Source organism: Rattus rattus, chromosome 3, assembly GCF_011064425.1.
Source record: "Rattus rattus isolate New Zealand chromosome 3, Rrattus_CSIRO_v1, whole genome shotgun sequence".
Lineage (NCBI taxonomy): Eukaryota > Metazoa > Chordata > Mammalia > Rodentia > Muridae > Rattus > Rattus rattus.
The window spans coordinates 34,164,190-34,188,047 of NC_046156.1; the positions used below are offsets into that span (position 1 = coordinate 34,164,190).

The 23,858-nt window shown below is 39.7% G+C and overlaps 1 protein-coding gene and 1 non-coding gene across 3 annotated transcripts in view; one reads left to right on the plus strand and one right to left on the minus strand.

Moving 5' to 3' along the window:
- The window catches only part of Ect2 (epithelial cell transforming 2), a 52,916-nt gene that overhangs the window by 8,945 nt on the left and 20,113 nt on the right, over positions 1–23,858 (minus strand). For both annotated transcript variants that reach the window (XM_032897365.1, XM_032897363.1), the window contains 7 exons: positions 22,372–22,482; positions 21,473–21,569; positions 18,663–18,744; positions 17,363–17,441; positions 16,891–17,010; positions 12,302–12,440; positions 9,505–9,659 (listed from right to left, as the gene is read on the minus strand). In XM_032897365.1, the coding sequence (XP_032753256.1) occupies positions 9,505–9,659; positions 12,302–12,440; positions 16,891–17,010; positions 17,363–17,441; positions 18,663–18,744; positions 21,473–21,569; positions 22,372–22,482 (783 nt within the window). The remainder of the gene's footprint in view (positions 1–9,504; positions 9,660–12,301; positions 12,441–16,890; positions 17,011–17,362; positions 17,442–18,662; positions 18,745–21,472; positions 21,570–22,371; positions 22,483–23,858) is intronic.
- LOC116897593 lies at positions 4,711–4,836 on the plus strand. Its single transcript, XR_004387595.1, has one exon. It is a non-coding gene; the product is annotated as a small nucleolar RNA SNORA17 (small nucleolar RNA).

Genomic DNA, 23,858 nt, shown 5'->3' on the forward strand with positions numbered 1-23,858 from the left:
TTCATCCCAGAACAACTGTGGTGGAGAAACAGAACTTGCTCCTATGAGCTGTCCTCAAGCTTCCTTCACAAGAGCACAGTAGCATACACATGCACTCTTCCAATGAACAAATGTCACATTTGAAGCTTAAGTATAATTTAGTATTTCAAATGGTAGGAGCACTACTAAATTTTCTAGGTATAATTTTATTTTCTTTACAAATTATCTTAGGGATCACTCTGCCAAATTCTAAAAGTTTTCCCTAGGACTTTAGAGACAGAAGAAATCCATAAACTAATTAAAGATGAATCAACATCTGTGTATTAACATTCTCACTCAGGAATATCTTATCAAGGGCTCAATACTGCAGATATGTTGCACTATTTTTGTGCGGGATACTGAAACCAGGTCTTGGAAACTGTCAAGATGAACACTCTACCATTGAACTATAGTCCTAGCTGAATACAAACTTGATAAAATAGTGTGCCTGTTTCTTAGAAAGACTACTCTTATATACTTCATAACAAATGTTACTGAGCTTCCAGTCACTGCGCCCCAGACTTAACCCTATGGCACAGCTCACAGGACCCAAATCCCGCCCAGAGAGAGCTGGTCTCCCAGGAGTGCTGACACACCTAATATCACAGGCTCACGGATAGGATAGGCTACAATCAGAGACAGGAACACCAACTAACACCAGAGTTAACCAAATGGAGTGAGGCAAGAATAAGAACCTAAGCAGCAGAAACCAAGGCTATTTGACACCAACAGAACCCAGTTCTCGCACTACAACAAGTCCTGGATACTCCGATACACCTGAAAAGCAAGATTCAGAGTTAAATTCACATCTCATGATGATGAAAGAGGACTTTAAGAAGGACATAAATAACTCAGTTAAAGAAATACTGGCAGAACACCGGTAAAGAGAAGCCTTTAAAGAGGAAACATAAAAATCTCTTAAAGAATTACAGGAAACCACAACCAAACAGGTGAAGGAATTGAACAAAACCATCATCACAAAGTGAGACAACCCTGGAGACAGAAGATCAGGAGTCATACGCAAGCAGCATGAACAGAACACAAGAGATAGAAGAGAGAATCTCAGGGGCAGAAGATACCATAGAAAACATTGGCGCAACCGTCAAAGAAAATGCAAAAGGTCCTAACCCAAAACATCCAGGAAATCCAGGACACAATGAGAAGAACAAACCTAAGGATAATAGGTATAGAAGAGAGTGAAGATTCCCAACTTAAAGGGCCAGTAAATATATTCAACAAAATCATAGAAGAAAACTTCCCTAACCTAAAGAAATGCCCATGAACATGAAAAAGCCTACTCTAAATAAACATGACCAGAAAAGAAATTCCTACCATCACATAATAATCAAAACACTAAATGGACAAAACAAAGAAAGAATATTAAAAACAGTAACATATAAAGGCAGACCTATCAGAATTATACTAGACTTCTCACCAGAAAATCTAAAAGCCAGAAGATCCTGGACAGATGTCATACAGACACGAAGAGAACACAAATGCCAGCCCAGGCTACTGTATCCAGCAAAACTCTCAAAACCAAATTTACACAATATCTTTCCACAAATCCAGTCCTAAAAGGATAATAGATGGAAAACTCCAACACAAGGAGGAAAACTACACCCTAGAGAAAGCAAGGAAGTAATCTTTCAGCAAACCCAAAAGAAGATACCCACACAAACATAATTCCACCTCTAACAACAAAAATAACAGCATCACTACACCTTAATATCTCTTAACATCAAAAGACTCAATTCCCCAATAAAATCTAACAGAATAGATACGTAAACAGGACCCAGCATTTTGCTGCATATAGGAAACATACCAAAGTAATAAAGACAGACACTACCTCAGAGTACAAGGCTGGGAAAAAATATTCAAAGCTAATGGTCCCAAGAAACAAGCTGGAGTACCCATTCTAATGTTGAATAAAATCGACTTTCAATCAAAAGTTATCAAAAAACGATAAAAACACTTCATACTCAAAGAAAAAAAATCTATCAAAATGAACTCTCAATTCTGAATATCTATGCTCCAAATTCAAGGGCAGCCACATTCATAAAAGAAACTTTACTAAAGCTGAAACACACAATGCACATCACACATTAATAGTGGGAGACTTTAACGTCCCAATCTCAATAGACAAATCATGGAAACAGAAAATGGAGACACAGGAAAACTAACACAAGTTCTGAACCACATGGATTTAACACATATCTATAGAACATTTCATCTTAAAACAAAAGGATATACCTTCTTCTTGGCACCTAATCGTACCTTCTCCAAAAATGACCGCATAATCAGTCACAAAACAAGCAGCAACTGATACAAGAAGATAGAAATAATCCTGTGGGTCCTATTAGATCACCACAGACTAAGGCCGGTCTTGAATGACAACAAAAGCGATAGGAGTCCACATACACAGGACCTAAACAACGCTCTACTTAGTGATAACTTGGTTAAGGAAGAAATAAGAAATTAAAGATTTTTCAGAATTAAATGAAAACGAAGTAACAACATACCCCAAAATTATGGGACACAGTGAAAGCAGTGCTGAGAGGAAAACTCATACCCCTGAGTGCCTTCAAAAAGAAACTGGAGAGAGCAAACACTAGCAGCTTGACAACACATGGAAAGGTCTAGAACAAAGAGAATCAAATATACCCAAGAGGAGTAGAAGGCAGGAAATAATTAAATTAAACTCAGGGCTGAAATCAACCAAGTAGAAACTAGTAGGACTATAAAAAGAATCAAAAGGAAGAAAAAAAACCCAAAAAACAAAAAACTGGCAGCTTTGAGAAAAATCAACAAGATAAATAAACACTTAGCCAGTCTAACCAGATGTCAGAGAGACTGTATCCAAATTAACAAAATCAGAAATGAAAAAGGAGATAACAGAAACTGAAGAAATAAAAAAAAAAAAAAACACACAACCAGATTCTACTACAAAAGCCTATACTCAACAAAACTGGAGGGAATGAACAATAATCTAGATAGATACCAAGTACCAAAGTGAAATCATCCAGATCAGATAAGCCATCTAAACAGTCCCATAAACCCTAAAGAAATAGAAGCAGTCGTTAAAAGTCTCCCAACCCCCCCAAAAAAAAGCCCAGGACCAGATGGGTTTAGTGCAGAATTCTATGAAATGTTCAAAGAACTAATACCAACACTCCCTGAACTATTTCACAAAATACAAACAGTAGGAAAACTACCCAATTCTTTCTTTGAAGCCACAATTACGCTGATACCTAAACCACACAAAGACCCAACAAAGAAACAGAGAACCAATTTCCCTTATGAATATCAATGCAAAAATACTCAATAAAATTCTAGCAAACCAAATCTAAGAACACATCAAAGCAATCATCCATCATGATCAAGTAGGCTTCATCCCAGGAATGCAAGGATGGTTCAATATACAGAAATCCATCAACAAACCCACCACACAAACAAACTGGGAGGGGGGAACCACATGATCATCTCCTTAGATGCTGAGAAAGCATTTGACAAAATTCAGCACCCCTTCATGGTAAAAGTCTTGGAAAACTCAGGAATGCACAAGGCCCTGGGTTCGGTCCCCAGCTCCGAAAAAAAGAAAAAAGAAAAAAAAATGTTCTCACATTTCTGGTATAAGTCAATCAAAAGCATCTCACTAACATCCGGCCCTTCTTCCTTTCCTTCTGTAAGCTCACCTCTCAGGCTAGTTAGTGAACATCCACAGGCACAAAAAAAAGTTATCTTTGGACTATGAGTATAAGAAACAAAAGAATTACAGGCTTAAATTTGCATAATACCCAATTTATCATATTATGCATATGCAAATATTTAAAAATGTAGAAAAATTGAAAATCTGGAATACTGGGGATCTTAACATTTAGTATCCAACAATTTTGAATACTCAGGGCTATGTATCTTACATATAATTTGCAGAATAGTTAAAAATAAAAATCATATTAACTTCATAATAAATATTACTGACTTCACAAGAACAAATCTCTTCCTATAGGTCCTCTGTCTATTCCCTTTAGTTATAATTCTGCTTACAAGACTAAGAAAATCAAAATACCGCTATTCATAAGCAATTGGTGGGAGCAATTAAAATCAAGACATAGAACATTTTATTATGTACATGAATATTTTGCCTGTATGCATGTATGAATGTATGTCTGCACACTACATGTGCGCCTGGTGGCCGCAGAGTATAGACATGGGCATCTGGATACAGAGGGTTTTAAACTAGCATGTGGGTATTGGGAACAGCACCTGAGTACGATGCAAGAACAGCCAGTACTCTTAACCACTGAGCCGCCTCTCCAGCCCCAAGAAATAGAATATGTATTTTATTTTCAATAGAAATATTGAATTAGTGGCAAAAATACTAAATGATGGCTTAGGGCATTTAATCTAAGTTACTTCCAGACTAACTATATTGGCAAAATATAATAATGCTTGAGTTCATTTATTCATAAAACTATACTACTGGAATTAAAGGATGTGTATGTGTATGTGTATGTGTGTGTGGTGTGTGTGTGAGTGTGTCTGTCACATACATGAAAAAAAAAAATCCCTGACTGAGAATGTTGGCAACAGACTGGAAATTTCCCTGTATACATTCTGAGTTAACACTTTAAGCAGACTAAACTTTACACTTTACACTCTGAGGGAGCAGAGATAACACAAAGGTTTGACCGGCCTGCCAGAGGACTTACAGACATGGCTGTTATGTAACATGTGCATCAGTAGGTGGCAGAAAGACAGGCTATGTCTTCACGCAGTGTTCTGATTTGTGAACATTTAAATAATCAGTAGCCTTACCATTCCCTGGAAAAAGCAAGTCTGGCATGATCACCAGTCCAGTGCCAGGAGTCCGGGATGGGAAGCTAGCTCGAGATGATCACCAGTCTGGTGCCTCAAAGGTCCAGATGAGCATCCAGATAGGAAGCGCACTGGACCCTAGAAGATTACCCCTGGGATCATGGCACCTGGTCAGGAATGAGCCCAAGACAGACTAGCCCTGCATGAGACCACTCAGGGAGACCCAGTGAGGAGCTGAGCCCAAGATGACACCAGTCTGGCACCACAAAGGACCGGGGGAGCAGACCATATCCAAGATGACCCCTACCCGGCACTATATTTAACGACCTGGGCATAGCAAGTGGTCCTGTGACCACATGTGAGATGACCCCCGACACCCAGAGTCCCCAAGAGGCACTAAGTAGAGCAAGTCAATGGCAGAGAAATAGGGAAGAAAAACAGAAGGGTGTGGGCACAGAGAGCAGAGGAACTGGAGGCTCAGGGGTAGTGAGGTGGTGTGAGTGGCCAGTGACACCTCCTGGATCCTGGGCTGTGCTGCAACCTGGGTCCATGGCCTTGCAGCAGCAGGGATCTGTTCCCAAAGGCCAGGGGATGTCCCTGACTGGGCTGTCCCTTAGGAACATACTGGTATCTGAGGGTGTGCAGAACTGGCTCAGAGCTATGAAAGTGACAGAGCTGACTGACCCTAACCCTAGCTAGCTGCCAGACTAGGGATAGCACCCTTCTCCCAACAATGCAGTAGTTATAGGTGAGTTACCCAGTGAATCAGCATGAGGAGAGCTTACCTTACCGCTCATCTCCCTTCTACCACTCCCTTGCAGTAGCATGGACAAAGGAAAGATACCTTCCTCCTCTCCCCCTCACCTCTGCCACCTTTGGCAGGCAGGAAACCTAACACTGGGATCATGAGAGCAAAAGAGTTGGCCCCTTTCTTCACCTGCTGCAGCACTTAGGAGAGGGAGCACTGCACTTTGCCTAAGCAGCACAGTAGAGATGACCATGGTGGTGGGGGTGCAGATGAGCCATCCCTAAGGGTGTGAACACTGGAGAGCCAGCCCTGCTGTGAAATGTTGTTGGTGAGATCCCCTCCCCCACTTTTGCCATGCCACCTAGGACAGGCAAGAGAGCTGGCTGTATCCTTCAGCTGCTCAAACAGTAGAACTGACCCTGATTTCTACGAGCTGGCCCAATGGTGCGAGATTGGAGAGTCGTCAGGCTGGTCAGCTCAGGCCCCAATCCAGGGCTTTGAATTTGTCCCCTACCCCCCATAACATCTACCCCAGCAATGAACTGCTGGAGTGCATGAGGGGGCCAGTCCTACAGATCCAAAACCACAAGCTCTCCATGACACAGGGCAACAACAGGATATCTGAGAGGAGTCCCGCTGGTTCCAGTATTCATAGTGTAGCAGAAGTCAGAAGCCTCAACTAGACCAAAGTCATTAAAATGAACACTTGCAAGCAAAGAAGTGTGGACAAAAGGTTACACTGTGGGATACATTGTGACCCAGTACAGCTTCCACAAGAATGTTCTCATTTCTGTAGTGGGGGAGGTTGCAAGGGTAAAAGACAGGAGAAGAATGGGACTGGGGCACATGATGTGAAATTCATAGAACCAATAAAAGGTTTGAGTGAGAATAAAGGAGCCTGAGTCCTAGAGTTTGCTGTACAATCATCAGCCATTTTCTCAGCTTTAGTTTCACATGCATTGTTTTAAAGTTTTCTTTCATCCTGAAAGCTTTGTTAACCCATTTACAAATGGTCACAATAAATGAAACAGTATATTCAATAAAATAATCATACTTATTTTACTCAGTTAAACAGCCTCAAGCTGCTGTGGTAATCCTAGGGTCTGAGAGGCTAAGTCAAGAAGGCTGCTTCAAGCCTGAGGGCTCCCTGGGATTACATGTCAAAGAAGGAAGGAGACTTCAACAACAAACAAGCAAGCATCTACTGGTCAGGGTACCAGGAAGTTTTTTTAAAAAACTATTGATTCAAAGAACCTGAAATGCTTTTTAAAAATACACCAGTTGTACATATATTTATATCATTTGAACATACATATTTAGAAACATACTTTCTTCAACATGGCAAAATATTCTCAAATTAGACATTAAACTAGGGGCTTTAAATTTTTTTTTTTTTTTACTATGTGTGAAACCTTAAACTCAGAAAAGAGCTTACTGATGTCACCAAATCTTTCAATGCATAAGCAAATCTTAAGGAAAAAGAATTTCAACCGACTAGAATAATTCTGTGATAGAAGTATAAATCAGTACATAGGTAAATGTTTGCTGCCATCTTGTGGATAATTATATTATCTGAAATTCTCTGCATTTGTTGCTTGTAGTTCAGTTCTAATATGATTATTCATCTTATAGCTAATAAGCCAATAATTGCATTTGAAGCCAAACTTCCCAGTAGCTTTGCATTGCAATGTTAGAGTATGCTCCTAGAAAGGACTGCATAAGCCATCCTGCCCCCTACTGTGTATGTCGTGTGTGACCATCACTATGGTCAGAAGGCAGATGTAATGGTGGAACAGTGTTAGCCCCACTAACCTTAATACTATTATTGAACAGTGTCAATCTGTTTCAGCAACACATTCTATTCACTGTATCGTTTCTGCAGTGAGGGCTCTCTATCTAACAACCTGACCCTATCTATATGAAGATCAGGTTGTCTTCCAAGGAACTTTGAATTCATCCAAGAGCTACTACAGAATCTCAAATAGCTGGTACCTAATTTCCTTCCAATCACCACACCCAGCTCTTCACTGTAATTGGTCTAATATAAAGGTACTTCCAGAGTTGCTGTGGGGAAATTAGACTGGCAACTTATCCTGATAGGAAAAGCAAGCTTCCACGGGTTTCAATGAGAAAGAAAACAAAATGCTCTCTCTTTTACTATAGTCAAGCTTCCCTAATCTAATAACGTGAAATCATAATCCAACAATTTGAAATCCAAAGTGTTCCATAAAATACTGTACACTCAATACTGAGTTCTGGAGCAACTTATCACAGAACTTCAGATGAGAGAGATACCTGACCAGGAAAGTCAACAGACAGTCCACAATCTGAAAAACTTGCCAACATGTGCGACATTTAGGGTTCCAAGCACATTGAAGGAGGAATATTCTGCCAATACTATTTGTACCTAAGAACGCCAATAGAAAGTACAGGATAGGAGCGAAGCAAGATAGTGGCTGAGCAAGACGGACAATGAGAGTAAACAAGAGAGTCCTAAGTGCTAAGGAAAGCCAGATGAGTGTCTACTTTTGACTTAACCAAGGGGCAAGATGCACTGAAGAAGGATGCATCACTCTCTTGTCCACTTGAAACAAAGTGGCAAGATGTCTCTGGCCTGGGAAGAATTAAGTCCTGGACTTGAAACTCACCAAAGGGCACACCATGATGAAACCAATACTGCACAAAGTCCCAAAGCCAGGGACTCAGCTGAAGAACCATGCTAACCAACAGCTGAAAGACTGCCTTTGCCACTAGTATGGCTACTCTAGAATCTTACGGTGAGTCTAGAATCTCATGGAAGCCAGGCCTCCTGGCACACCTTTGGAGGGTTATTTGGATTAAGATAACTGATGTTCCGAGGCCTGTCTACTGTGGGTGGCACTCTTCTGCATCACTCTGAGGCTGACCAATGTTAGAAAGTGAAGGAGAAACGAGCACAAGCGTCACTCTCTGCCTCCCTCCTCACTGGGGGAGGATCTGACCAGCCACTTGGAGCCCCTACTGCCCTGGCTTCACCACTATGATGGACTATATACTCTGCAACTTAAAAAAGAATGTTTTAAGAAATCTCAAGTTTCAAGAAGACAGTAAAGACTCAACAGGGACACTTAATACTGATGGAAGCAATTTAAAAATCATTGTGGAGAAAAAATTCACAATGTTACAAAGACAATAGAAGAAAGCATCAATGTCAGGATAAGTCAAGCAATAAAAATAAAATACTGAGCCATCTTAAAATACAGTCACAGAAAAACAGGAATGAAGAGCGCTTGCAGAAACTTTGGACATCATTGAACAAAGATCTCCATTACTGGATTTCAAAGGGGTAGAAAGATGACTTAGTAGCTAAGAGCACCACTGGCAGCTCCTTTGAGAACCCGAGTTTGATTCCCAGCATCCACATGGTGGCTCACAGCCATGTGTAACTACAGACCCAGGAGAATCCAATGGCCTCTTCTAGGCTCCAGGAGCACCAGGCCACAAACATACATACAGGCAAAACATTGGCAAACACAAAAAGGTAGTTTTATAATTTAAAAAACTAAAAGTTAGAAAACAACTTACAAAACAGCTACACAATACATTATATATGCCAAATTACATTAATGTCCATATATTAAATTCTCTGATTATAAGGAAAAGCATCTACAAAAGGCAAACGGTGCATTCCAAGTGCCCCCAAAGCCTCACTAAACTGCAGCTACAGAGCTAGAAAGTTAAAACTGACCATCTGGGAATGAGGGACTCTAGGGATATTTCATGTGTCTAAAAATTTAAAAAACCTTTTCCCCAGACAACCTAGGTTTTTCAGTATGTGAATAAAACTAAAGGCTCTCTCCAATTCATGACTACCTCACCATTGGAAATGTCTGAGTGCATTGTGCACGCTTATCCCTGCATTTGACACAGGTTTAAGAACTTACAGCATCTGCTTTACAAATGGTGTTGGCAACATGTCGACACAGCATCTTCAGCCAGCTCTCCTTTGGAAGCTCCTCTGACGTCATCTGGAAGCTGAGCAGCACGTTGGCCTGCTCTGTTGGTGGCCTCACAAGCAAGGCAAAGGCATTATGACAGTCTAGGGTTCCAGAATAACCATACACAGTGTTACTCCTTAGCTGTCAGATATTTCACTTCCACAGAGCACCAAAACCAACTACCTCCTCTCTTCCCTTTTTTTTTTTTTTTTTTCAAATTAAAAAGAGCATCAGTACAGTCATTTGAAGCAGTGGGAAAAAATATTATAACCACATATACTGTATTAGGAACCAAAGTAAACTGAGAATAAGTAAGGATTGTTCTCTTTGACATTCAAATGTCTTACTGATAGTTTAATGCAAAATAGTTACCATTTCTTAGCATTCTAGTATTTAACTTCAAAACTAATATGAGAGCATCTATCACTAGGAAGTTACATAAATCACATTGAAACATTAATTGCTTTGTAATAGAGATGCTAAAATAACGAATTTTAAAATTAATGCTAAAAATTTTTAAGAAAAAACGAAAACAAGCAAACAAAATTGCTATGAATGAACATGTGGAGGCCAGAGCCTTGTAGGACAGGACAGCTCTCTCCATCACAAGGGTCCCTGGGTCTGACCTCGGGTTATAAAGAGACTACCTCCCTGATCTGTATCTTAAAGACACTCCTTAATGTGTGTAATGAACACTTTCACAACCACTACTCTGCCAAATTTAAATAAATGTCTCACCCTAGGCTCTAATAGCCAGAGTTAAACAGGTGGAAAAAAAAAAAACAGTTTTGTAAGTTCCTGTGCACTGGAGATGTGCTCGGTGGTAGGGTGCTAGACAAGCAGGTGCAAAGCCCTGGGTCTGATTAGCACAACACACAAGAGAAAAGGGAGCTGGAAAAAAAAAAAAAAAAAGGGACTGGAAAGGAAAGATGGCTCAGTGGTTAAGAGCACTGCCCGCTCTTCCAGAGGTCGTGAGTTCAAATCCCAGCAACCACATTGTGGCTCACAACCATCTGGAATGGGATCCAATGCCCTCTTCTTGTGTGTCTGAAGACAGCTACATTGTACTCAGACATAAAATTTATAAATAAATAAATGTTTTGTTTTTTTTAAAAAAAAAAAAGGTAGATGCTATCTCTAGCCTTTTCAGACGTAAAGAAAAATCAAATGCTAATCAAATTAAAAAGGAAAAGTTTCCCTTGAGACAGTGCTCTAATTTGGATCAGCATGTCACCAAAAGCTGTGTTAAAGGCTTGGTCTCCACCTAGGCATGAGTGGGAGTTCTAGATGGCTGAGGCCATGCACTGGGGGGATTGTGGGACCCTGACCACTTCCACTTCACAGCTCTGCCATGAGGCTCCAGCACGTGGTGTCAGACATGATGAACCATGTCACCACCGTTCATTCACACCATTCACAGCAGTGGGACCAAGAGAATGAACTGAAATCTCCAAAATCATCAGCCAAAGTATTTTTAGAAATACATTATCTCGGGGTTGGGGATTTAGCTAAGTGGTAGAGCGCTTGCCGAGCAAGTGCAAGGCCCTGGGTTCGCTCCCCAGCTCCGAAAAAAAAGAAAAAAAATACATTATCTCAGGAATTTTGTAACAAGAGAAAACTAGCACACATGCAATACACAGGAGCATGTGTGCACACATATGTACACATACCCACTTATTTTTTACTATTTTTGAGAATAGTGACTCACTGTGTACCCATAACTGGACTCAAACTCAGAGATCTGCTTGCTTCTGCCTTGCAAATGCTAGTATCAGAGTGAGCCAAAACACCCATCTTTTCCATGTGCATGCATATGCACAAGTGCGCGATCTAAGCCTGTGCCAAGTTACCAGGTACTGTGGGCTATTTATTTCACGCACATCTACTAATAAGCTCTGCTCTATCTTTTCTTAAAAATTGGTATAGTCTGTTCTTATGAACACTCACATGCTAGATAATGTGTGCTTTAGGGGACAAAGTGGGAAGTGAGTTCTTTTCTTCCACTGTGTGGGTCCCAGGGATGGAGGTCAGGTCAGCCTTGGCAGCAAGCACCCTTACACCTTGGCCTGCCTTGTCATTATTCCCACAACCACCTTCCCAAATCTTAAAGACATTCCTAGAGCAGGAGAGATGGCTCAGTGGTTAAAACCTCACTGGCTTCTTTGCCAGAGAACTTGGGTCCATTCCCACCACCTACAGGCCTCACAACCTTCTTAGCTGACTCCCAGGGAGACGTGTGCCCTCTTCTGACCTCTATGGGCACTGTATGAATGTAGTACACAGACATTCAGACTAAATAAACAGCCATGCACAATTTTTAATGGGAAAAAAAGAAAAAAGAACCAAAAATGCACCATTGGTAAGAAAAAAATATATTAAAAATACGAGGTCCAGAATAAAACTGGTTATTTATTTTGGATTCTGAAGAATTAGTAAGTTTTGATGTAGGAATCAGACAAGTTTAAGTGCAATTTTAATGGATAGCCATTTAAAAATGTTTGACTCTTAACCAAGGATATTCCCCAAGTTGATATAACACTTTCATTTGAAACAATGAAAACATTGAGTCTGTACCTAGAAATGGATTTGAGATGGAGAGCAATTACTTTAGGAGAGCCGAGCCACATGTGAAGAAACTGTATACATTAAAAAAAAACAAAACAAAACAAAACAAAGCAATAAATCTAAGCCTCACTGAGGACAAGCTATTCTTATTTAACTAATGCTTCTCCCAGAAGCTTACCTTCTGTCTCTCTGATGTCCAGCACCTTCTTAATCTGAGAAAGAGGCATTAGATGAATGTGCTTCAGAGAAGCTGGTGGCCGGGTGCGGTCATGAGGACTTCTAAAAGTGCCAATAACCTTGTGCCGTTTTCTTGCTATCTGATTGTAAGGGGAATGTCATAATCATTATTGTGATAAAGCCAAACTTTGCACATTTAAAAATAACAGCAACAATCACATAAATGTATAGGCAACTAATCTGAGGATGAGCCATTCCAGTTACTACGCGATCAAAGCCAGAGACTGACGAAAAGCACACATGTAATTACACAGCCAGACACTCATGTCCTTATTAGGAAAGTTCAATCAGAAAAACAGGCCTAGGGACAGGGAGGGCAAAGAGTCCCCCATGAAAGGACAAGAACATGAGGGACAGCTGTTCTGGGGCAGGAGTCTAGAGTTCTAAATGGTGTTAATTTTAGTTTAAGTTACGGATTTGAAATCTCTCCTAGTGACAGAATACAGAAGAAGTATCTATCAGACAGTCCCTGCCCTTATGACTGCTTGAAGAATACTGACAAAGGGAAGCTTCATAGGAGTAATGAAGCACTCATCCAACACCTCAAACCCCACCCTCGGGAGGCTATTGCAGGAGAGGACTTTCAGTGCCAGGCCACCTCGCTACACAGTGAGGCTGTCTCAAAAAGTAAATAACAACAACAAAAACACACACAAAAGCAATAGGGATTATAAATTCAAAGTGCTGTATTGGCTATAACTTTACCTTAACTGGATACCCATGCAAAAGGAAGAGATGGGTAACTGGAGAAGAGCAAAATCAGAAAGATCTTGTGATTCGTGATATATTGAGATTTTTACCAAAAGAAAAAGGAAAGAAAGAAAAAAAGAAACCTCCTTTGCAGCAATACAGATTTTATTGAAAGGCATTAACACAAAATGAACATAAATATGTACTTGAATTGAGATTGGTAATCATGAGTATGAGAAACACAGTTAAAAAATATATTACCTGGTATTGAATAAGATGAGCTAGTTATTAAATCATAACCACGCTAAAGCACACACGGACATGTCTATCCCACATGTCATACATATGTAGCACAAATATAAAGGCACGCGCGCGCACACACACACACACACACACACACCGTGAAAAGTAGGCAGCAGATACTCTGATTACTAAGCAATGAATGGACATGCATTCTGTTTGTTTGGCTAATGAAATATATTAATTTTAAGATTAATTTTCTAAAGAGGAAACAAGAAGAGTATTAAAATTGATGACAAACACTAATAAACCAAGGTTTAAAATAAAAACCCAGGGCTGGAGAGGTAGCTCAGAGGTCAAGAGCACTGACTGCTCTTCCAGAGGTCATGAGTTCAAATCCCAGCAACCACATGGTGGCTCACAAGTACCTGTAATGGGATCCAATGCCCTATTCTGATATGTCTGAAGACAGCAACAATGTATTCATATAAATAAAATAAATAATTCTTAAAAAAAAATTTAAAAAACTAAATCAGACAAAATATTCAAATGGAAAATAAATTATTAAAAGTATATTAAGATATACAGATTTTACTGATATTCAATTGTTCTTAATGTAGAAGTATAGTGATTGCTATAGGTTTATGTTCTCTAGAACTAAAATATTAAAAGTAACTTTACTTCAATTTTGCTGTTTATTTTTCTTAAGTGAGTGAGTGAAATACTAAAGGTCTGCCTAGGAAAGTGGATTCTGAAGTTCACACTTATTATCTGAAATATGGTAGCTGAACAGGGCGGTGACACGTCTGTAAGCCAGCACTTCAGAGGCTGAGGTAGTTCACACCAGCCTAGGAGACATAGCAAGATTCTGTCTTAAAACTCAAGCGGCTGAGCTGGGGGTACACACACTAGTAATGGATATGCGGAGAGGATGAGGCACAGATTACCAGGCCAGTACTTGCTAGACTAAAAATAAAATAAACAATGAGAAGAGAGACAGCAGTTTCTATTCAGGCAATGAGATGGAGGCTAGTGGGAATGCTGACGACTTTTAGTCAGCTTGAAATAAGTTCAAGTCATCAGAGGAGGGAACCTCAACTGACAAAATGCCTCCATAAGACTCAGCCCTACAGGCAAGCCTTAGAGCAATTCTTTTATTTGAGACTGATGTAGGAGGGCCCAGTCTACTGTGGGTGGGGCCATCCTTGGGCTGTGGGTCCTGGGTTCTCTAAGAAAGCAGCTGAGCAAGCCATGATGAGCAAGACAGTAAGCAGCACCCCTCCATGTCCTCTGCATCAGCTCCTGTCTTCAGGTTCCTGCCAAGTTTGAGTTCCTGTCCTGAGTTCCTTTGAGGATGAACAGTGACATGGAAGGGTAAGCCCTTTCTGGTGTTTCATCACAGCACTATTAACCCTGACTAGGACACAGGAGAACAAAAAGTCACAGGACTCACGAAGGTGAAGAAACTGAGGCTAGGACCTGAGAAGGTACAGGGATTGACACAATAAGAATTAAAGCAGAAGGGATGTCATGAGGTAATTATGGTAAAATATGAAGGGGATATAAAATTTTAAAAAATATCAAAATAAGTCAGTGCTGTACTAAAAGCTAAAATAAATTCCTAACAAATTGTTAAGGACATCTAAATAACCTAACCTAACAGAATGAGGCCAGCAGACCTAGAGATTTCAACAGGACAAACCTCAAAACACATTAACAGAAATGAAGAAAACAGTGAGACTATACACGGCTAAGCCCTGGATAATGTACCTACTACAGGTAAGATGGGGTTAAGACTGACTCCTGACCTTGCTCTCAAAAGCAGAGCAGGTCGAGAACTTACTGGGGGAGATTCAGGCCGTTCACAACCACCCAGTGTATGACTTCATGATTATTTCACGCCACATGGTCAACTGTGTATCAGATTCTCACTATTTTGCATGTTTTGTGCCATTATTAGCTAAATGAAAGTATCACTTCTGAACCTCTAAGTCCAGCCCTCTACTTTATCAGAGACAGAGCTTCCCTGAGATCTCACTGCCTGGTCTCTATGTGTTTCACACCTTAAAGAAAAAACATAATGGACAAGCGGAGCTCTTTAAAGAAGCAATGCAGAAATGGACAGACTTAGAAGAAAAAGCAAAGCCAGCAGGCACTTTTTGATGAGGGCAACAGAAAAGTTTCCCAGTAACAAACATGTCCTAGTGTATTCTTGTTATTGTCTACTTTACCAAATGAACATCTTTTTTCGACATAAAAAATACCGCATTCCTTTCTACCTGTGCTGGATAGTTTAATGTCAACCTGACACAGCTGAAGTCATCTAAAAGGAAAGAACCTATTTAAGAAAATGCCTCCATGGGGTTGGGAATTTAGTTCAGTGGTAGAGCACTTGCCTAGGAAGTGTAAGGCCCTGGGTTCGGTCCCCAGCTCCGGGAAAAAAAAAAAAAACAAAAAAAAAAAAAGAAAGAAAGAAAAGAAAAGAAAATGCCTCCATAAGATGAGGCTATAGGCAAGCCTACAGGACATTTTCCTCAGCGATTGATGTGGGAGGGCCCAGTCCACTGTGGGTGGTGCCATTCCTGCCATGCCTGGGCTGGTGGTAGTCCTAGGTTCTTTTTTAATGATGATGATGAGGAGGAGGAGAAGAGGAAGAAGAGGAGGAGAGGGGAGGAGGAGGAGGAGGAGGAGGAGGAGGAGGAGGAGGAGGAGGAGGAGGAGGAGGAGGAGGAGGAGGAGGAGGAGAAAGTTTTGAGAGTGGCCTGACTCAGCTTCTGACTTCAGGTTCCTGCCATGACTTCCCTTGATGATGAACAGTGCTGAGGAAGTGTAAGCCAAATAAACCCTTTCCTCCCCAGGTTGCTTTAGAAATGGTGCAGCCATTAGAATCCCTAAGACACCCTCATTGTATTGGTTAAGTATTTAAAAATACATGTTAAAAAATAGAAAGAAGCCTTAATTAAAAGTATATAGAACTCAATATTTGCCTGTGAACATACACAGGTGAGTTTTAGAATTAGTATTATTACATCTCACCAACAGCCTTCTTATTTTGAAGATTCCAATTTGGCATTGTGGCTCATGCCTGTCATCCCAGCACTTGGGGAGGCTGGAGTGGAAGGACTGCCCAGAAGTCAAGGCTAGTTTGGGGCTATAGAATGAGACACTATCAACATAGAAAAGGAAGAAATCAAGGAGTCACAGTACTAAGTTATCAAATTAGCTCTTCAACTGCCTTCATCTTGGCTACAAAAGGCTACTTACACTTTAATTAAAAACAAAACAAAACCCCAATTTGTAGATCTTGAATATACATAAAAACAAGGTTCCCCACAACTCATCATCTAAGCATTTACTTGAAAGGAATCCTGACTTAATTTGCAGTCTGGAAATTTGTATCAAACTTAATATTAGACTTTCTCCCAAAAGTATTCCATAGTATTCCACACTATGAAATCAGCAATTGGTCTCATTTTTTAAAAAAAAAAATAACTGAATATACCCCAATTTCTATATTGTACTTCAATTAAAGATTTATTTTAAATACTTAGGGAGATCACAAGATACATCAGTGTTAAACATCAGTGAGTATGCATTTACCTCAAGGCAGTCATTGAAGAGGAAGAGAGTGACTTGTTCTCCTCGGTCACAGGGGTGCTCACCAAGAGAAACTGTTTCCACTCTTTGTATTAGGCTTCGATGAGAAGATAATAGATTAGCCTGTGAACATTAATAGAAGAAGTCAAATGTTACCAAGTAAGTATTATAAGTTGTCATTCAAAAGTGGTGGTAAGATTGTCAATATATTTTTAAAGATCTGTTTCTGTTTTTCTTACTTATGTGTATGTTGTCTCCTTGCATATATGCTGTTTGCATAACTGTACACTCAGAACCCAGGAGAGGGCCTCCAGTCCCCCGTAGCTGAAGTCATAGGCCGTGAGTCACTGGACGAGGGTCCAGCAGCAAGTGCTCACAACCAGAGGCATCTCTGCAGCCTGAGACTGCTTACATTGAGACCTTAGAAACCTCATTAAAGCAGGAAATTCAATGGTAATCAACAAAAGCTACTTACTGGGCATCCATCTACTTCATAAACAACATCAAAAATTTGCTTCTGTGCTTCTGTTTTTCTCTTATCCTCATTGATATGTCTGAAAAATTAATGGTTGTTTTGTTAAACTTCTTTTAGTACAGACACTGAAATCAGTACACAAATAAATCTCATGTCACAAAAAACCTCAAAACATTTGAGGGTTGATAAGGGATTTGGCTCAGTGGTAGAGTGCTGAATGCCTAGGAAGTGAAGGCAAGGCCCTGGGTAGACAAGATGGATGGGTCCCCAGTTAGAAAAAAAAAAAAAAAAAAAAAACAAAACCTAACTTTCATGTGGGTGCATTAATTATGATACATGAATCAGATAAATACTCCTTCAAAACATCTTGCTATTAAAACATGTTCCAAGGAATCTTTCAGAAATGCTATGTTTCACTGTGGAACATTTTACTCATGATTTACATTTACAGATACAGTTAGCCTGTAGAATACTTGTTGTTTGAAACACACTTTGAGTTAAAGAATTGTTTTCCCTCCAGTCCTATGGCAGTCACTTCCCTGCAAAGAGAACAGCTACAACCACTACTGCTTCTAGAGGAAACTTTATGAATTTAAGGAATGTGTAAAGACTTCATTCACTGAATGAAGTCTAATTAACATGAGAAAATTTATTTAAGAAATATAAAAAGTAGTAGGAAAAAGAAAATTCAGCTGGTGAGAGGACCTACAAATGCAAGGTTTACACATCTTTGTGAATCAGAATTTAACTGAAATCAGAACATCCCCATAAGACCATGTGCATGGGGATGACATGAAAAGGCCTTTCTGTGAGACACAAGAAGATCTATCTGTGCACTCATGGCTAATTTCAAATTTCCATTACCATCTCTGCATATATAATTAATGTCAGAAATAAATATTTTGAACAATATAGTCTTACAATACTCAGTGTTTAACCGTAGCCATACTACTAGAGAAAGAACTTAGATAATTTACAAAAGCATTGATACTTTTCTATTGTTTATGACAAAGATTACCACTTCCAGCCTAATCCAGTAAAAACATAGAAGCATGCTAGCAAGATGGATCTACAGGTAAAAGCACTTACAGCTCCATATCCCATAATTCCATGTAAAAGAGGAAGGAAGAAACAGCCGCCATTGTCTTCTGACCCCCACTTACCTTGCATGAAGCCCATGTGTTCACACCCTCTGTCTGTCTGTCTCTCGAAAACGCAAACGCACACACGCACACACACACACACACACGCGCACGCACGCACATGCACGCACACGCACAGTAAAACATGGACTGCTTACGTCATTACTTCTTTTAGCGATCCAATAGCTTTTTCTAACGTGCTTTTGTCTGGATTTTCATCAGCTGTATGCTTTTTAAGATCTGTAATAATAAAATGGTTTTTTCCATGATTAAAAAGAGTTCGGTGATTTTCCACCTATGCCATATCAGTATTTTTACTATAGGTTAACTGGTTTTTTCTTTTAAGATAACACCTGGCCCTTATCTTGAGAAGTCTGAGGCCAGGAACTATATGGCAGATCTGTAATCCCTAACGTTACAAGTAGGAGGAAGAAGGATTCCAAGTTTGGAGCAACAATGGACTGCACAGTAACAGCCTATTCTCCAAACAATGGCTGAGTGCGTAGTTTAGAGGTTGAACACTTGCTTGATATGTGCAGGGTCCTAGGTTTGCTTATTCCACAGTATGATGGCACATGCTTTGAATCCTAGCACTTGAGAGACAGAGATGAAAATATTACTGTAGGTTGCCCATTAATACACCTAATTGAACATCTGTCAGGTCACCAACTGCTTTAATTAAACAAAAACTATTACTCAGCATAAAATATTTTCAAGGTATAGTTAAATAGAATTAAAACCTAATTTATATGCAAAATTCCATTGTAAGTTTCAGGATTTCCTGGACTACAGTGTCTTTAATAAAAGAATGAGGGGCCAGGGGTTAAGAAGCTCTTATTTGCAGAGGGTCTACTTCAGTGCCCAGTACCCAAGTTAGGCAGCTCACTCCTACAACTCCAACACCATGGGATCTGATGCCCTCTGCTAGCCTCTATGGGCACTCAACTTCACATGTGAAACGCTACCACTACCCACAAACACAATCTTTTAAAACAACAATCAAAATAGTTTTAACCAAAGTTCTCTAATAACACTGTCTTCATTAGTTTCCAAACTACTTTCCTCATCAAGTTTTCAGAACACTGACTTTTTTAAACATTGCTTTGTCACATGTCTTTCAGTCATATTGGGAGGCTTGTAGACTCCTGAAGCTTTCCCTACAGTGCTAACTGCTTAATTCTGTGTTTAGGTATGGTATGAGGGCATGTGACCCCATTACAGAGCATTTGCATACTCTAAGAGCAAGCTTTGTGCTATTTATTATAGACATTCATATTAACATGCTAACTCTGCTTCTCCAGTTTTTGGAGTTTTTGTTTTGCTTGGGGATTTTGTTGGGGTTTTTTTTTTTTGTTTGTTTGTTTTGGTTTATTTTTGGTTTGGGTTTTTTTTTTTGGTAGGCATTCTTATTATTTGTTAAGTTTGTTACAGGGTCACTCTAAGTACAGGAGGCTGGCCTCCAAGTCATAGAAACCCACCTGCCTCTGCCTCTCTGCCTCTCTGCCTCTCTCTGCCTCTCTCTGCCTCTCTCTCTGCCTCTCTCTCTGCCTCTCTCTCTGCCCCTCTGCCTCTGCCTCTGCCTCTGCCTCTCGGAGGCTGAAGATGCCTCTTCTCGGGTTCTTGTCCGTGTTCCCTATGCCTCACCTGACACATCCTTACCCACGCTACAACCAATCTAACACCACATCAACCTAATGTTTATGTGGAAGGACACAAAAATCCTTAGAATTTCATTTTAGTCATGATACCATCTGATAAACTCCTACTTAATAAAAAGTCCAAATGAGAGCTGGGAACTTGCTCCCACCTCAGCAGGCTTTGACTGGGAGAAACCATGGTCTAAAGTGAGACTCTACCCCCCAAAAACGAAGAACTGGAAATGCAAACTGGATTTTTAAAAACTCAATTTTGAAAACCTAAAGGATGGACTATTTAAGCACCATCAATATAATCAATACAATAAGATAGGTTTAAAGACCAGGGAAACCTAAAGCAATTCCAACTAGAAAGGTAATCTATGAGAGGAAATTCCCTGGTTTTTTTTTTGTTAGTCTTATAATTTATACTAAAATATTCTTGAAAAAACATTAATCAATCAATAAATTAGATTTCTGAATTTCATACTTTGGTCAACTGAGTATAAATGACAAACATACACTTTTTAGCCAGAAGATTTCAACATAAAGCAGTTATAAAAAATCCTACGGATACAGTTTTAAGTGTTAAAACAAATGGAGTATTGCAAAGGCACACTAGATAACCTGAGAGTAACCTGAGACAGGGCCTCAAACTCTCTATGTAGGCGGGTCACCCTCGGCTCCACTTGCCAGTGCTGCAACTACAAAGGACTGTACCATGCCTGACTCTGGAGACAGTCAGGATCAAACTTAGGGATCTTGCACACTGCCAATCCCAAGATTCTAAAGAAGGCTAAGTATAAAACTCAAATATAAAAACTTAGCTAAACTTCATGACTAGAAACTTGAATATGAGTCCTCTCCTGTGAGGTCTCTGTAGGAAATCTGTTTCTTGAAACAGATACATTTAGACAGAGAGACACCAGGAAATATAACGAACTTCTAAGTAGAAGGACACAGCTATTACAAAGAGTACCAGGCAAAACTGAGTATTTGTAACTTTAGAGACTGTTTATCAAGATTATCTTAAAATTGGTATGTATAAGAAAGCTTGAGTGCTAAGACATAATAAAGTTTGAAAATAAAGATATCGACTCTTCTTTCTGGTAGACAGCAGGAAGCTATGGGCTGGAACTACAACACTAATATAAACCAGATATCATCTGGTCATCTTCAGATCTACAAGATCATGATCAGCTAGGCTACAGACGACTCACATTCTCAATGGGGGAAAACTATTGAATAAAAATATCTAAGATAACAAAATTAAGCAAACAACAAAACAAAACAAACAAACAAACAAACAAACAAACCAGGAGGTAGACAAGTACCGTTTAAAAGTAAGGCAACACTGGGTAACCGCTGTACTGGCCGAATGAGAAGTTCCACAAGGCTTTGCCGTCCACACTCTGGTTTAGCTTGATTTATCTAAAAGGAAGAAATTAATTTATTACAAGCAAAAATAGCTTTGTGTAAAACTTCAAAACATTCTATAGCAAATGTCCCCGCCAAGAATAACAGATAAGTGCCAGCAGTTGGCAGTGACTCTGAAGGTAAGGAACTTACCTTCACCACACCGAGCCTCAGAATCTACAGGGTCAAAGGTAAAGAACTTGTGGCCTGCACATGCATGCACTGGCATGAGCACATCTGTGCAAGCACAGGCAGGCACGCACGCACGCACGCACGCACACAAACTTGCACACAGCACACATGCACACATATAACACATGAATAAATCAACAAATGAATTAAGAACTCATATAGGACGGGAGCTGCTCTCAGAAAAATCACAACTCAGTAATTTTCCAAGACCTAAAATTTTCTCTTGTTGAGAAAAGGTGTGATCCTCTACAGAGTTGCATGCACAGGCCTTTCTTAAGTTCAAAACAGTGTCATGAAGCATCACTAGGTGCCTCAAGAACTAAACCCAGAACATTATTTCCACATATGGGCTACCATATGCAACCCTGGGTTCAATCCCCATTGACACAGAAAAAGTCAAAACAAATCCAACAGCATCCCTATTCACTCCTCTGCTATGTAAAATTCCAAATTTCTAGGTCTAAATATCACAAGCACTCCCAGATACAACTCATTTTTTTTAAGGTCAGTATTAAGATGTTCTTATGGTTAGAATTTTACTAACATTATATATTTTTTAAAAATTATTTTAATAAATTATTTCAGAAGTAACTCTCAGAATTTTTATAATAAAAATTTATATTACCTTGAGAAAAGCATGAAATCTGGGCTTCTGTTTTTCACATTTAATAATCATTTCCTTGCTCATTTCAAAGAAGTTTACAAATGGAGGATAGGTTTTTACCAAATCTTTGGACTAGAAACAAAAAAGGGAAAACAGCTGGTTATGAATGTCACCTCAGACAATAACCTTTGTGACACAATCATCAATAACAACTAGATTTATATTCAAAAGAAAACAGTTTAAATTTTCCTCACAATTTCTGTTAATAGAAAACTTTCCTTTACAAATAAATTAGTGTTCAACACAATGACGCAGGGCTCAGCATGCAGGAGGTCAAGAGACTGCCAAGATTGCCAGTAATGGGCACACTGGCCTACCAAGCTCCAGGACACCTTCAGCATTAGAGTAAGAGTTCATCTCCAAATCTGGTTTTCATTGCTATTCAAACCCCATCAACTCGTAACCACAGCCTATGCATCAACTCATAACCACAGCCTATGACATCAAACAGCAAATAGAGACATATATGCATGCACATACAATTGACACATACATTAAAACAGGACAAATTTTTGAAGCTCAGTTGTTAAAGTATTTGCCTAGTATATACACAAAACCTGGAGTTTTCTCCCCAGCACCATATAATCTAGGCATGATGACAGATATATATGAACTCTGCATTCAAAACCTGTTTTCAGAATACTTAAAATCAAATTAAAGCTGGTCTACAGGGAGTATAAAATTACATGTTATTGTTTGTTGAAGAATCCAAACCACTACTAAATACCAATCCTATTACCCAAAACATGAAACTTAAGAAGGGAAAAATCTGGTCTGAAGAATGGCATAGCTTTCAGAGAATTTATTGCTCTTGCGACAGGTGCAAATTCAGTACCCAGTGCCCACACGAAGCAGGGAGTGTTCCTAGCACTCCAATCCCAGAAGTCTAGTGTGCCTTCTGGCCTCTGCAGGAACCTGCCTGCACTGATGTGCACATACCCCGACACACACAAACATACCATTAATATCATCAAAACATACAATCTTTACAAACAAAACATGAGGAAGATTGCTTGGCTAGGGTTGGAGAGACGGCTTGGCGGTTAAGAGCACTGGCTGTTCTTGGCTCAGCCATCTGTAATGGGATCTGATGGCCTCTCCTGTCATGCAAGCACACATGCAAAGAGAACTCATATGCATAAACTACTTAAATAAATTTTAAAAATGTCTTGGCTAATTAAACATCTTACTAGTCATCAAATAAACAAATGTCTGTTTTCAGTCCTCTGACAACCTGAACAAACACATAAAAAAGAGGCTTCAGAAACAAAAGCACTGCTGCAGAAAGAACCTCGTGCGCTCGCATGCACAATCATGATCCTACAGCATTCCGATAAAAACGGTTTGTCAGCACACCACCTCATGAAAACCAAAGTATTCTCTGGGGCTTTTGTGTCTTTTGTTTTGTTTTGAGACAGGGTCTCACTTTAAGTTCAGGCTAGCTTCAA